Source organism: Stegodyphus dumicola, chromosome X2 (genome assembly GCF_044657685.1).
Source record: "Stegodyphus dumicola isolate Sdum_Otavi_A_Nest chromosome X2, ASM4465768v1".
Classification (NCBI taxonomy): Eukaryota; Metazoa; Arthropoda; class Arachnida; order Araneae; family Eresidae; genus Stegodyphus; species Stegodyphus dumicola.
This window is the reverse complement of record NC_140781.1, coordinates 8287950-8304946: the sequence shown is the minus strand read 5'-3', so window position 1 is coordinate 8304946 and position 16997 is coordinate 8287950. Positions and strand designations below refer to the sequence as shown.

The 16997-nt window shown below is 33.0% G+C and overlaps 1 protein-coding gene across 2 annotated transcripts in view; it reads left to right on the top strand.

The window, feature by feature from the left end:
• The first annotated feature begins 312 nt into the window (after positions 1–312).
• LOC118187592 (dermonecrotic toxin StSicTox-betaIB1i-like) overlaps positions 313–16997 on the top strand; it is a 139431-nt gene continuing 122746 nt past the window's right edge. The window contains exon 1 of one of the 2 annotated variants that reach the window (XM_085809862.1): positions 313–595. In XM_085809862.1, coding sequence (XP_085665988.1) covers positions 529–595 — 67 coding nt within the window. In that variant the 5' untranslated portion in view covers positions 313–528. The remainder of the gene's footprint in view (positions 596–16997) is intronic. The other variant, XM_035357842.2, reaches the window with a different exon arrangement.

Below are 16997 nucleotides of genomic sequence, written 5' to 3'. Positions count from 1 at the left end.
TTGAATGTTCTAAAAATACTTCCTTCTTTTCATGCACCGCTGATTAAAGAACAGCTTCGACTTTTGCTAACATCAGATCCATTAAGTTTTTATGTTCCATTTTCTTTCATTTTTCTAAACTTCTTTCAAACCAACTGCGCGCTCATGAACATGCAAGAATCAAAACAAAGGACAACGGACACATCGCCTGAAAGAAGTTATTTCTTACAAGGTCAGTTGACCGTTTAGAGGAGAACGGTAAAGATTCTACCATGTAGTGCGGAAGAAATAAGTTTTTATCTTGTTCATAACTTCTCTCATTTGTTAACCGTTGGACGTACGACAAAAACCAGTTTTCTGTCACGTTACTCCTTGTTTTGGAGGGAGAGTATGTGGTTTGATGAAGTGCGGCCGTGTCAACCCCGCAGTTTGTGTGTAACGTGTCGTCTTTGAATAAAGTTGGAGTATTATGATGAATTTTGAGGGGTCAGAATGCAGGACAGTTTCTTCATTTGTGCTGACTTCTCGGTGGAAATTTTTTAATCGGTAATGCTTTCCTTCATTCTACGCTGTTTCACAGGCGATTTACAACGTGAACATCACTTCCATCATAAAGGTGAGTTTTTGTTGATATTTTTGTGAATGACCTTGACACTTCTCACTGAAAAAGGTCATAATTTAAGAGGTTATAGAATGGGTTTGATGCCATCTTTAAAAAGAGCATAATAGAAACTACATGCAAACAAAAAGAAATTCTAATTCCTGTACGAATTCAGAGCTAGAATTAAGAACTAAATATTTACTTGACTGTAAATTCTTTTAAGAATTTTGATATTTCTAAACTTATGAATGTCAATCATATATTATCATGCAAATGTGCATTCGTACAAAAATCAGCCACCCAAGATAATGCAAATGATAATAAAAAGACTTTAAAGTTTAATAACTAAGATTTTACTACATTACATTGTAATCATATGCTATAATGTAAAGTTTAAAAGGTAATACAAAATCAGAGAGATGGTTTACAGAAAATTATTTTGTAAATAGTTTACAAAATTTTAAAAGATAATGAGGATCTAATTTATTTTTTGTAACTGGGAAACGGTAGAATTTGCCAAAACGTATTGAATAAATAAATTAGATAGGATTTATTAAAATTATATTGGTTAGAAGAAACAAGAAGTATAGAAGAACGAATAACAATGTGGCGTTTGTAACAAAATAATAATAATAATTAATATGTCAAAATTAAGAAATTATAAACATTGTAAAGGAAAACAAGTCCTTTTAAACTCCTTCGTGTTCATTTTTTTTTTTATTGATTTACTTCTTTTTCATTGCTCATTTTTATTATACAAACAGAGCTGTATTCTTGTTATAAATGAATTACATATAATGGCATAAAATGGAATTTTCACACACTTCAACTTTTTATTACTGTATTCAAAAGACTGCCTACTTTTTATTACTGCATTTAAAAGACTGCCCACTTTTTAGAAATATTTAGGTACAGCAAAAAAAGGTCTTATTTTTTTCCATTTCATTTTATAATCACATGCTCATCATCGGACTTTCTCTTATTCTATCTAAATAGTGTCTAAATTCTAATCATATTACATTAAATGCATATGATAAAATCTACGCATTAACTGAAATTAGATTTTCTGTCTAATGCATATGTGTTTCGTGAATTTAATAATGCGAGGAAGCGTTCGAAATAAAATGGCCAGACTTGCACATTGATCGAAAGAAAAACATCAAAAATTTGACAGCTCTGATTTTATTAACGAATGCAAATCTAAAAAAAAAAAAAAAAAAAAAAACTTGAAGAATTGCATGTTCATTCATTGCATGTTCTTGCATGAATTGCTTGTAAAGAACTGTATGAATTCTTATCTTAGTTCTCATCTATATGAATTGCAGCTATAAATATAAAAAAATTCGTTTTGTTAGTTGCAGGAAAAAAGAAACAGTTGGAAAATAATCAGGTAGTTGTTTTTTTTTTTTTTTTTTTTTTTTTTTTTTTCCGGTTGTGATTCTGTTTAATGGCTTTAATTTACATGCATACAAATAATTGAAAAATTCTTTAAAAAACACTGATTACCGGAATAAGTAATAGTTCATTTTCTATGTATGTGTGTGCACTGAGTTCAGATACATACTTGGATTTCATTTAATCACTTGCAGTTTTTGAATTACATCGTTTAATAAAGTCATTTCATAACATGTAAGTATTCCTTAATAATAAAAATTATTATTATGTTTAACTGTAAATTATATGTATATCTATATAAGTATAATGAATTTTCAAGTAAGAGAAATATTTTAATTTCTATTTCTTCTTCATATTTTGTTTTTTGTTTTTATTTTCCTTTTTTACTAACTGTAAAAATAGTTAAACTACTAGTGATTATTAGTGATGGAAACAAATTATTATCATCCTTGTGCAGTCAGCAGGAAAGAAACCTTTGAAAATGGGAAATTCTTGTAGAAAAGATCTAACTTAAAAAATATGAGTGGAATATTTGAGATTTAAAAATAACTGCGTTTTGCGTTATTTTTCTTGAATTTCTTTTTGGATTACACGAAATACTATATTGTTTCCCTTTACGAATGGTTCATCAAAATCAGGAGGGGGGGGAACTTTGCATCCCGAAACTGGTTAAAATAATCAGAAAAAGTTTAATGACTTCAGCAGAATAGATGGTGATTCTAATACATTACGCCTTCTTCCAGTATAGCATTAAGCTAGGACTCACAAAGAAATTTGCTAATATTATGGATTTCGGATAACATTTCTGGGAAACATAATTCCCTAACATAACTGATTGTAAAAAAATGTATTTTTGAGTGATCACGATCAAGGAAAGTATTTCAAGCTGAAATGAAAATGATATTCTTTCAAAAATAATTTAAAAAAAAAAAAAAAATCCGAGGGAAATGTATCACAGAACTGTAGAAAGCCATACAAAATGCCTTTCATTTTTTTTCTTCCTTGTGTTTCTAAAAGCTTTGAGGGATAAACTTGATAATCGCTTTTTTTTTTTTTTTTTTTTTTTTTTTTTTTTAAGGCCGGTTAAAACAATTTTGGTCTTCTCGCAATCTAGAGCATGAAAGTCCCTAAAGTAGTCCTTTAAAACTGTATTTTCTAAAGCATGTTTAGACTACTACATAAGTTATTACCACTAGTCCTTTTGTTTTGAAATTAAAAAGTACAAGCACTTATTGAGTATATTTTGCATGTTATACATTAACAGTTTTCGAAATTATATAAGTTTTCATAGCCAAATTGAATACAAGCGTAGTGAAAAATTCTAATGTGACACTTTCTGCATTAAACTGCACTCGTCCCAGCTTCAAAAGAAAACGTTAAAAAAAATTTCTACATTTGGTATTAATGAATTGAACAATGCCCCCTAACATTTAACCAGTTTATTTACTACATTATAGCATATTTCAGATACCTTTATAAGGGATTTTTAGCGCCTTCTTAGCATACCTTCGTGGTGTAATGGTCAGCACACTGCACGCGGTCGAGAGGTCCGAGGTTCGAGTCCCGGCGAGGGCATTGCTCATTTTTCACACCTCCTGCTTTCAAAAAATACCTAATATCTTGAATCCTTCAATAAAACACAGCATTTTATTTCACTGAAGTTAATAATGTCTAATTTCATGCCTTCATTTTGTTTTACTTTATTGACATGAATAAAAGTATTGTACGAGATCGCAAGGCATAAAGAAATTTAAATTCTGTGATTTCTATTAAGAAACTAAATGACTCACTGAAAGAGAGAGTTTTTTTTAGCTCTTCTAAGACTTTATTATTGTGTTTCGTGGATGCAGAAAATAAAGCAAACGATATTTGGGCCCTCCACCAAAAAAAAAAAAAAAAAAAAAAAAAAAAAAATAGTTTATGAAGATTTAACTGCAGAATCAATAACCAAATTACAATCGATGACACATTAAGAAGAATTTTAAGAGTTCAAGAATTTTCTTCTGTTTCCTGAGGTTCGAAACTTTTTTTTTTTTTTTTTTTTTTTTTTTGTCGCATACTACAGAATCTGAAAATTTTTCTATTATTTTGCTAGTTTTCTTTGTGTCTGCATTTTTACAAGTGATTTTTCGCAATAACTCGTGCACTATTTGCAAGCTCTATGACCTCATAGCTTGATTTCTATCTTAGTTCTTTAAAACTTAAGAATTTTTGTCTGATTCGGTTTCTGAAATTTTATAGCTATATCGTTTACATTATTTCTAGTACTACTATGCTGTTTACTTAGGGCCGTACTGTCATCCTTTAAAATCCAGTATTTAAAAATGCACACAAACTACTTTCTTCTACTGTTTTCTTCAACAAAACCTTAACAGAATTTTTTCTTTGAGCTGTAAATAATATACCGACACGTCTGAATTCAACAAAAATACTATACAAGCACACACTACGTTGACCAGAAATCCATGATGCATAAATATATTTTTATATTCAGATAAATAACGGTGTGATATTTGTCCCATTCGCAATCCATTTTATGTATTGCAAAAATATTCTACGTAAAAGACGTTTGTTCGTAGACACTGATATGTCGTAAAATCTAATCGTGGAAAAAGCTTTTAAATCCTCTATTTGTTTTCAACCTAACATGAGAATACTTAATATATCTGAAAGCATGTCGTCTCCCAAAGAATGCAGTCCCATCCTTTCTAATATTAGTACTTTAGAAATTGCGAAATGAAATATGAATATTGTCGAGAAAAATCAAGTGAACAGAAAAAGAAATTTAAAAACAGAATTTAACTTCTAAATTTGCAACTGAAAGAGAAATGCACCAATTTGAAATTTGAAATTAGGCAAAAAAATAACCTCTGTAATTCTCTTCATTTCTAGAACTTTGCTCCTGAAGAAGACGATCCTGTGTCTGATTGTCCTCGATAGAGTTTTATTCAAAATCTATTCTAAATTAAGATTGCTTTTTTGTCTAATTTTAATTCCTAAATTTCACTTTAAAAACGTAATAGTTACATATGAATCATTTGATAGCGAATCGAAAGGGATTCCATTTGTGGCATATTGGAAAAAAGATTCGAAAATTGCAGTAACCCCAAACTTCCACCTTTCTTCTAGAGCAAAGTTTCTTAAACTGTGGGTGGTGACTCCCATGGGGGTCGCGGGACCTGCAGCAGAGTGTTTCCAAAGATTTTAGCAGTTTTGATATTTCTTTAACTTATTATAATAATTTTATAATTACCAAATATTTTTACAGTGTACCTAAAAATAGATAAGATAAGACAATACAGACAAAGAAAAAACAAAAACGTATCGAGGCATTCTTTTTATAATATAAACGTTCATTTTACTTGCTTTGCTCGTGACGCTGTCATTTCATCTGTTACTTATTTAAAATTTTCACATTGTTCTATGTCTTAAAATTAGAAATTAAAGTTAATGACCTAAAACTGCAATAGTATATTACAGTACAAGTGAAAAAATTGACAGTTTCACTCACGCGTGTGTCGGATTTGCGCAATGCTTATGAGGTCCCACAAAATTTTCGTAAGTATTTCGTAAGTCCTGGAGTTGCAAAAAAAATCTTAGTGATAAAAAAGAAGTCGAGACTGAAAAAAGTTTTAGAAGCCCAGTTCTAGAAAAAAGCAATTACGCATTAACGTATGACCAGAAGAATGAACAACACTTATCAATAAGTGCCTTCCCGATAGGAAACTCCCGACGTCCCAGTTGTAATGGGACTGACAGTTTTGTGGAAAGTTCAAGACCTACCTTTATTATTATTTATATATACTTATTTTATAATGGTTCGCTACCTATGTCATTTACCTTCTATTTTTCTCAAAGTCGCATTGTAACCCTGTAATCTTTTTTGCGCATGTTTTCAGTAAATGTACGAAATTATGCGAACGTTGCTAAGCTAACAGGCTCTGAGCAGGATATTTAAATCACTGAATCCCAATCCGCTATCTGACTTTATCTGGATACTGAAAGATATTCCTCAGATCATTTGCAGCAGAAAGTAATGTATTTCCATCTTTTAGATGAAAATTAATGTTTTTTTTAGATGCATGCATATTTGTGTGGAGTCACGTACATTTTAATTACGTATTAGAAAAGTTCTTTTAGCAAGAGGAAATTTTTCGATTACATATTTGAATTCGGTAAGAGAAATGTATTTAAATTCACATATTTTTTATTCGGTAAGAGAAAAAAGGTAAATTTAGTTTATCAGTGCAATATATTTTCTAACTTAACAAATGTTTTGTGTAAATGGAACTCTTCTTGAATCACTGAAGGGTGATAGAAATAATTTGTCAACATCAGGAATATTCGTAATCTTAACGCTGGCATAGCATAAAAGTCTGTATTCTATTAGTTAGGATTAGTTTGTAAAGTTTATTTTAATTAACCTGTGTTATTCTAAAAGGTATCCCCTCATGTTAAAATTTGTCCTATACTTCTACTCTTATGTCTGCTCCACCAGATTATGTACGACAGGTGCAGGTGCAAGTGACCGCGACACCAGAATTTTATCATAGGTTGTATAGATATAGTTTTTGCGCACTAACGCGCAGTTCGGCCTCAGTTTTGAAGGAGAATTACGCTGAGGGGGCAGTCAAGGATCTCCAAATCCTCTTCCCTTTACCATCAACCTTTTTAGAGAACTTCCGGCTTTCCGTGTATTTTGAGTATTCCCTTACCGCACAGACATTGTGCACTTATAAACATGCATTCCTTTTCTGCGATTCCAATCCGGGCCCATTTTAGTACGACAGTCAGCCTCACTAAATGCTATACGTGCTGGTCGGCCAATATGTAAGACAGGCATTTTAATTAAGAGTAATAATCTAAGTTTAGAAGAGGGAATCGTTAACTGCAAATGTTCGTAGTGAAATTCCTCTGTGACCGGCGACAGCGCTATTGCTAACAATTGGTGAGCTTTCTCAGCTTAAAAATTTCTTTAAGTAGTAGACGAACAATGTGCTAGGATCATATTTAAAACTTTTAAATTATAAATAATTTAATTCATTGTTTGTTCCTTGTTCTTGCGAAAAGTGGAAGTAAATTCCAAGCTGAAACAAAAACAAATCTATAGTCATTTTATACTGTTATATTTATTTAGCATTCTGGTATTCCCAGTGATGAAAATTCGTTCGGCAGTCTCGAAGGTTAGATTAGTGTTCAGATTAAGCTAAATTGAGTCTAACCTTAAATTTTTAAATGACCAATCTTTCAATAATAACTACTTACAGGTTTGTATATTGTGCAATTCAGTTATTAACTTGTGTTAGCCAGAATTTATCCAAGATAAACTTCTTCTACAAGAGCTTCGTAATGCGCAAGGATAGCAGAACAGAATCAAATTTTGTTATAACTGAACATATACGGTGAATGTAAGTCAAAATGATATACGCCATTGTTTACATAAAAATGTAGCACACAGTATTTGAAATAATAAGTAAAAAAACTTTTATATCCTGGCAGAAGATAGAGAAGTTTGCACTCAACAGTTTAAGTGATCTTTTTATCATAAATTTGGTTGATCTGAAAGTCAGCATTCGCACATTTAGAGAAGCATTCGATCGCCAGAGGATGGTTTATAAGAGGTTTATAAGAAAACTATTCTTTTAGCGCATTCCATGCGACTAAAATACGAGGGCTATCCAGAAAGTAGATTACGTTTTGGAATAAAAAAATAAACAAAGTATAGGAAACAAATTTTATTATATACAGATGAAAGCCACACTCAAATACTACTTTTCTACATAGTCACCATACAAATTAAGGCATTTATCGTAGCGATGTACGAGCTTGGAAATTCCTTCGTCGAAAAATTCGGCCGCCTGCGCCTTCAACCACTTCGTTACCTCTTCTTGCAGCTGTGCGTCGTCATCAAAACGCTGCATAGCCAGCCACTTCTTCATTGCTGGGAATAGGTCGCTCGGTGCCAGGTCGGGACTGTACGGCGGATGAGGAAACAACTCCCACTTAAAAGATTCAAGAACTTTACGAGTGACATTTGCCGTGTGGGGCCGGGCGTTGTCGTGAATCAACAAGATCTTAGAGCTCAACATTCCTCTGCGCTTGTTTTGAATTGCTCTTCTGAGTTTTTGGAGAGTTTGGCAATACCTTTGAGAGTTTATTGTAGTGCCTCTTTCCAGGAAGTCCACCAAAATTACACCTTTTCTGTCCCAAAAAACAGTCGCCATCATCTTCCTTGCCGACATTGTTTGCATGCATTTCTTGGGTTTTTGGGGAGAACTTGTGTGCCCCCACTGCATTGATTGCAATTTCGTTTCACAGTTCACATGTTTCACCCATGTTTCGTCACCAGTAACGATGCGATCGAGTAAAGAGTCACCATCCTTATGGTAAGCGTCCAAAAAGTTCAACGCTGCAGCCATTCGCTGATTTTTGTGGTCCTCTGTCAAGATTTTTGGAATCCATCTTGCACAAAACTTGTGGTAACCAAGCTTTTCGCTGATGATTTCGTGCAACAAACTTCGCGAAATTTGTGGAAAACTCAAATAAAGTTCCGTTATTGTGAAATTTCGATTTTCACGGACTTTAGCATCGACTTTTTCGAGAAGTTCGGCGGTCACTATGCTGGGTCTCCCACTTCGATCTTCGTCGTGAACATTGGTTCGGCCATTTTGAAATCTTATGACCCACTGACGCACTCCACCTTCAGTGATAATGTTGTCCCCATACACTTCACGAAGCTGCCGATAGATTTCTATCGGTTTACAGTTTTTTGCAGTCAGAAACCTTATTACTGAGCGCACCTCGCAGCTCGCGGGATTTTCAATTAACGCAGACATTTCAAACCGTCACAGTATCTGAACGGAGCACAGCACGAACCTCTCACTAGCACGGCTAGATGCAGACTGAGCTGCGCAACGCTCTGACCCCAAGATGGCCGCGCTAGCCCCGCCCCTAGCGGACACAGACGGAAACGTAATCTACTTCCTGGATGGCCCTCGTATCTCTCCTGGGAACACGCGATTTGTTTTCAAGGGGATTCCTACATATTTTGAATGTTTTTTTACTCATAGGTATTTAAGCGTTTTCGAGATATTTCCAAGGAATAAAATTTTTATAGATGTGTATGGGATAATTTTTGTAAAAGAATATGCCTCCGAGTTTAAATTAAAATACTAAGTTTAAACTAAAAGAAGAATCTTCTCTCCGCGAGAGATTTCAAATCAGATGCCAATAAGAATTTTAGAAAAAATATACAGCTTCTGATTATTATTGAAAGAGTTGCTACTGTTATTAAATTATTACACTAGAATCAGAGTTACGAAAGGAAGAGAAAAAGACTTTTGTACAACATTTTAATTTAGAAATGACTTTAGTTATCCAGTTTCAACAATAAAATACAGGATAAAATTACGTGAATTCTACAATGAATTTTGAGTTCATATTTTCGTCAAATAGAAAGTCATTACTTAATTTTTTTTAAGATGACATTGATTTTATTATTAATTAAAGCTGAATTCATAATTAGCCCAGTTTAAATGATAAAGAGTAGAAGCCGAGGAAATATGTGAGACTCATAACGATGAGAAGCACATTGGGCTATTGGGAATAGTAGTTGACAGTCATGCAAACCTTTTGTAAGCAACTTTATTTTCAGATCGAGCGATGTTCGCGCCTAGTTTTAAAGTAAAAACTGCAATTACATAAGTCTTAATACATAAGTCTTAAATTTAAGACTTAATATACCTAATTAAGTATGACGCTTCATAATTTAAAAGCAATCAAAATGTTAGAAGAAAAATCATTTCACTGCAAACGCTAAAATTGCTACTAAACTTTTTTTTTTTTCCCTCTTTCTCTCATTCATATTTACCTATAGAAAAGAAATGTAGATGTCCAGGTCTCTTGTTTTCTAAAAATAATAAATGGGTTTTAAATATAAAAGCCTCTATGATCTATTTTATCACTTTCACGACCATTTACAGGAATCACTAAAGCCTTTAGGAAACACGGGGGAAATTTCTGGATAACAAAACATGCATAATTGAGAAATCCTACATCCGATAAGCGCACGCAGCATACTGAACTTCTATAAATCAAATACATAATTTGTTTCACTTACTTTTCAAATAACACAAGCTTCGTATTGTTGTATTCTGCACATTTTACAGTAAATGTTTATATTCTGTCTTGTCTTTTTGACGTACAGTGTGCAAAGGACGCTTTGGAAAAAAAAGGATGCTACTGTCAAATAAAAGCGAGGCCGCATAAGTATCGAAGTGTTAAAACTGAATAAAATAATATGTATTTAAGGCTTCCATTAGTATATTAAACTTTCGATGATGCTAATGATTTTTTGAAATAAACTCGTATTTTCATCTTCATAAGAAACTGCAGTTTCATAAATATACAAAATGTTTCTTCTCAAAGATTTAATAATAAAAAGGACTTAATAATAAGCTCAAGAAATCAATCTCCATGTCTTGATTTATCTCATTCCTATTTTTTTGCATGATTTCTGATTTTCATTTCAAACAAATTTTTGTATAAATATGTTGGCTGAAATAACAGAAAAAAAATATGTTTTTTCTTTTTTAATTCTGCCTTTTCTTTTCTAATATATGTTCAAATATATAATCTCACACAAGATTTAGGAAAATTATTTCCTACTTAATAAGTCTTTTTTTTTTTTTTTTTTTTTTTTTTTCTTTAAGAATATCGCATCGTTATTCTGTAATAAATAATATGAGAAAAAGCAGCTTTTCAGAAGACGCAAAACATAAAAGCTTTTAAATATTTTAGCTGCATAAGAGATATTTCCACATACTCGTATTCGCTTTGCTCTTTCTTATCAAATAAGATGTTTTATCGTCATTATTATTGCTATTTTCTATTAGTATCTTATTTTAAAAACTGTGCATTTTAGAGGCATGACTTGTTGCAATATGAACTTCAGTATGTTGAACTAAACGTAAGGATATTTACCTGGTTAGCTATAAAGCATATGGCTCTCATTGCTTAAATTTTCATGTACTATTTTATACATATTCCGTTCTAAAATCTATTTTTCATTTTGGAAAGCTTGCATTGATTAGAACAACATATTTCACCCCAGGAGAAAACTTGTTTTAGATGTCGAGAATGTGCCTGAATTTTAAAAATTAGAACGTCTTAAAAATTCACAAGCTAGGCACCTTTCCTCCCCCCCCATGTAATTCTAGACTAAGAAAGAGCAATTTAATTGTAATACAGCAAATTCAGCACAAAAAAATAAATGGCCATTTTCTTTGGAACTTTCATGATTCCCGCAAGTCGAACAAAAAAGTTTGATGTGGTTACCACATGTCTTCCTTGTACGGCTTCATAAACGATACTCATTTTTTGCTGCACTTCATTAAAACTTACTTCCTCGAATTATTCTAACTTAATTTACTAAACCCTCAAGGCAAGTTGAAAATGATATCAATACCTGTAAAATTTTCAAATTAAATATCCCGATCAATTTTTTTCATATGAGAGTCAACCTTCTTATAATTTTATTTTTTCATAACGACTGTAAAACTTTCCCAAATATAAATATAGAAACCGAGAGATCTCATTAAAATTTAGATTTCTTTGCTTGTCGAAAATTAATTTATATTAAAATTTGACATTGAAAAACCATGAATATTTCCTCATGTAAAATATTTCTGTAATTGGATGTATATGACTACAACCAACGATTACGAAAATAAAGGCCAGGTCACTTTCAAGTCGGGTAAGGGTTTGTATATATGTAATAATAGCACAATTTTGGATGCACTGATATAAGAACACTGAGACGTAGATGCGTGGAAATGCTAATTGCGTAGATACTTGATGCTTAGTGCTTAGAGCGTCCATCCATTTTGAAGAGGAAGCTTTCGAGCCGGATTAAATTACTTTTTTTATTTAAATTCACATTTTGTGGCCACAATTACTTGGCACTCTACTCATGCCTATTAAAGAACATTTACAATTTTTGATATTATTGCCATAGAAGCGAATATAGCAGCTCATACATGATTGCAGTAAAGCATCTGGCCAAGGGAAAAGCACAAGCAAAAGTGATGCGTAAGTTCACAGAAAGAAGGGAGGAATTCAAAAGTTTCAGTTTTTAGTTTTGGTTTACTATTTGGTGATTGGTCAAGAAGCATCTGCATTAAGGTACGTAAAGACCTTAATTGAGGGTTATGTAAGATCGCATGATTAATATGAATGACGCAGTTTAGACTTACAGCGCTATTTTTAGCACAGAGAGATGAAGTTTCCAAATGAAATAAAAAAAATAAAAGATGTTACAGTGAATTAAATTTTGAAGTTTGCTTTCATATTTTTTATCTTTTATTTTACATATATATATATATACTCTTAGACACACACACACACAAAAAAAAAAAAAAAAAAAAAAAAAAAAAACCGACGCAACGAGAAGATATAAAGCAAATTGGACATAAATTTATATGCATGCAGGTTTCGACGGAAAATGCAAAATTTTACATTTTTCCTGCCCATAAATGAACTGTTGTCGCTACAGTGCACCTGATTAATATTTAAGAGGAGAAATTACGATTCCAGGTCATAAATTCTTCACGAATTTCATTCCGTGTACTCTGGTAGACAGTAACTATGCCTCGCATACAGGTGCGCGAACGATATGCACAGATCTCAGAATTTGAGAGAGATTGTGTAGTTGGGCTCAAAGAAGCCGGTTGGTCGTATCGGCGAATAGCTCGACATTTCAGCAGGAGCGATGCCACTGTTAGACGATGTTGGCAGGAATGGGTGAACCGTGTCCGCACACAGCGTCAAGAAGCAAGCGGTAGGCCTAGAGAAACGACAGAACGTGAAGACCGAGTAATCATCAGAGCGGCACTCACAGCCCCAGATGCATCATTATCATCGATTGTACGTGCAACTAGTGCTTCAGTGACCGCAAGGACCATTCATAGACGGCTCGCAGAAAGGGGGCTGAGGTCACAGCGCCTCTTGTGCCGACTACCTTTGACCTCTGTACAACGTCAAGCCCGTTTGCAGTGGTGTCGGGCTCAATTACACTGGAATGTCTCTGACTGGAGTAGAATAGTCTGCAGTGATTCATTGTTCACGTCTCCGCTTTGAACTGAGCCCCGATGACCAGCGAAGGCGAGTCTGGAGACGCCCCGGACAGCAGTGTGATACCAACCTGACTGCCTTCCGGCAGACAGGAGTGATGGTCTGGGGTGCCCTTTCATTTCATAGTAGGATACCTTTGGTTGTCATCCGTCGCAACCTTACAGCACAGCGGTACGTCGACGACGTTCTAAGGCCCTTTGTGTTGCCCTTCATGTCACGCCACCCTGGGCTTACATTTCAGCAAGATAATGCCCGCCCCCACACTGCACGTGTTTCTACTGCTTACCTTAGTGCTTGCCGAACATTACCTTGGCCAGCAAGGTCACCGGATCTCTCTCCTATTGAGCACGTTTGGAGCATTATGGGCAGGGCCCTCCAACCAGCTCGGGATGTTGACGATCTAACGCGCCAGTTAGACAGAATTTGGCACGATATCCCTCAGGAGAACATCCGCAACCTCTATCAATTGATGCCAAGCCGAATAACTGCTTGCATAAGGGCCAGAGGTGGACAAACGCGTTACTGACTTTTTCACTTTGTGAAGCTCTATCACTTCAATAAATCATCCAAATTTTCTCAAACTGTAATCATTTGTTTTTCAGTACATGTACATCACTTCTACCAATTTTCGTCCCAATCGAATAACTCCTTCTTGGTGCGTCGTTTTTTTTTTTTTTTTTTTTTACCTAAGAGTGTATATATGTATATTCTATGTGGTAAAAACAAACTCAATAGTGAAGACCAGCAGGCAGCAGGAAATTTGATGGCGTAAAAGTGTTGATAGATAATGACTAGGAAATTGAAGGCGAAGGCAGATTAAATTTGCCTATTCCAAGAGGCTTACATTTTTTATAATTTTGCGGCAAGAAGCAAGCAACAGACAGACAGCAGTCCAGCTAGGCCAAAGCGTAGAGAGCAAGTGCGTTATGTTCAGGGGAAAATCTTAAGTCAGTCTTAGTTTTGGTTCTCAATGCATTTTAATTGGATAGTTAATATTACTGTAAAATTAATATTGGCTGCTTGAATTTTAGTTCCATTTACATCACCAGAATTATGTAAGAGTCATATGACATGGATTAATCTAGAAATGACGCAATGCAGATAGAGGTCACTATTTTTAGAATTGAGAAGGGAAATTTACGTTGCTAATTTAATCTTTTGCATATTCTTTATTTTTCTTACATATATACATATATAATATACCTTTGTTACTGCCCATTGCAATAAAAAAAGGACGCGAATTATTCGTTTTTGAGTTATGTGAGATAAATCCATACAAACATACGGATGTATATACAGACGTCACGAAAAGAAGTCCGTTTTGAGTCCATTTTAAATCCCTTTTACAAACAGTTTTAGATAAAAAAGAATCCTTTATTCTATCCTTCCGTATAGACGTCACGCAAAAAAAGAAATTGCTTAAATGGCTTCGGGAACGGTCAAAATGGATAATTCCTTTGAAATATGAGGCCGAAAGTTTTCGCAATTACAATAATTTCTTTACTTCGCGAAAGGAAGTGAAAAAAAAGGAAATCCAAACGCTTAATTGTGCATTTCGTTAATGAAAAGAACACTCTCAACCTGCAACCCGAAACATCAATTTCGATAACAACCTTCTCTTTGCGAGCTAAGAAAATAAACCCTTTAATTTTTTATTTTGTTTATTTTTTACGAGGAGTATAGAAGAGTTATATTTCTAATATCAAACGCTGCATAATGATGCGTTTTATATTCACAGCTTATGTTATACGTGAACAAGCATAGAATTCCAAAGCATAAAAAATATAATAGTGATTAATTTTGCTTCTAAGAACTGGAATTGCCGCGCAAGACCTAATGTCGCAATGAAGCAATCCGGTGTTGAGTCATCCACTTTGCGTAATTAAAAAACATCCAGTCTGGCACTTGGAAAACTTCCTGTGTTTCGGTGGATGAAACGAAAAGTAATTGAATAATACTCCTCGCCTAAGAATAATGCGGTAAAAGCTGAAGATACTAGCTGCCGAGTAACTGAAAGTGATTACGATTGCCAAATAAAAATTCTGATGTAAATTCATTTCTATAATAATAATAAAAATGATAATGAAATAAATTAATTTTTTCCACAAACATTCAATGTTTTAATGCATTCAGTTGAGTTACAAATTGGCTAAAAGAATTATAAAATATAGTTTAATGTAACTACTGAGACAGGAATAAAAGGTTGTGCTACTTAAAGTACATTCATATGCTTCATTAACCCCCCCCCCCCAAAATAGCCTCCTCTAAAAAATTAACATGAGTTCTGTGTGATTTGATACTAAACGGAAATCAATGCCGGTTTTTCCACTCTAAATATAGCGAGATGTTATAAACTCTATTTAGCACAGCGTAACGACCTTGCAAACTCGTCGCGGATCTCGTTACAAAAACGTTGCAATATGTCCTCTTTAAGACGCCCAGATGTCCGCGAAACTCCACTGTTTTGCAACCGTTGCAAAGACGTCTTTATTACGTCTTTGCAGATGAGGTTTTTGTCGCATAGATGTCGTTATTGCGTCTTTCGCAGGTGATATTTTGGTTGTGAAAGCATCGTATCACGACGTCTTAACGGCACCTAAATGTTCGCCAAATTCCACCTTTTTGCAACAGTTGTGAAAATATTGTTATTATGTCCTTGTGTTACATATTGATTTATGCAGAAAAATAACCTTAATTTTTAATATATTTTTCTTCGTTTTAAAATTTTGTGTTCCTTGTATTTATCTAAAGTTTAAATATTTTATCATTTCCTGAAAACCAGAAGATAATACAGTTTTTTTCTCTTTAGACTAAATATGCATAATTAGTAATAGCCTTAATTATTTTCAGTACTTTTAACTATATTTTTTAAACAACTAAAATTCTAAGTTACGATTAAGATTTTATCATTTTTTTTTTTCCTTAAGTGAGAGTAATTATGAAAGTGGTTATTATAAATATGTAACATTTATAGTACGTTTTAAGTAACTAAAACTCAATTAGGCATAAATAAAAGTAAAGATATATATGTGGGTAAAAAAAGAGCGTTTCTGATAACAGCATTATCACATTTATTTCTGTTAAATCTCAGAGACATTGAAAATTGCCCCTGTTATGATAAATTAGGAAGCGGTTCTTAAGGTAACATAATCAGTATTTTACCTGAACTCAAGTATAAATTTATTCGCGTTTCACAGTAAAAAATATAACCATTAACTTCTATCTCCAAGATATGCAAAAGAAAGACAGTATAAAGTAGTTAATAAATGTGATCAAAAATATTTCATACAAAAATATACCTAAATCTGATAGCTTCCCATATTCATATCTAAAATGAAATAATAACTTAATAAACAACATACATGACATCACTATTTAAGAAAAATGTAAACTAGTAGTGTTTGAAAGTATAAATAGCAGTAGGAAGGTAACAGAACTAAAATTTCCAATTAATAAAAAATATTTGTGTTTTTTAAATAGTGCAATAATTATGGATTGCAGTATTTACTAGTAATGCTGATGTTTCTTAACACAATTTCTTTCGATCATATGAAATGTATTTACCTATTTTTAGTTTCTACATTTTAGAATAGTATTAGATTACAATAATAATTTCAGGCACTTTTTATAATCAATAACTTTCCTTTTGATACTGTACAGAAATAATTTAAATAATATAGTATACGATAGTAAGTTAAGTACGTTAAAGTAAGCTCTTCGTTAAATAGCACACGATGAAACTTTTTGTTTCTATTTATTATGAATTTCTTTGTTATCACAAGCACATAAAATGAAAGCAAAGAATATACTTAAATTTATGAATATACTATATTTAAATGACTTATTTAATATACGTATTTAAGTATGATGAATATACTTAAATTTAATAAAG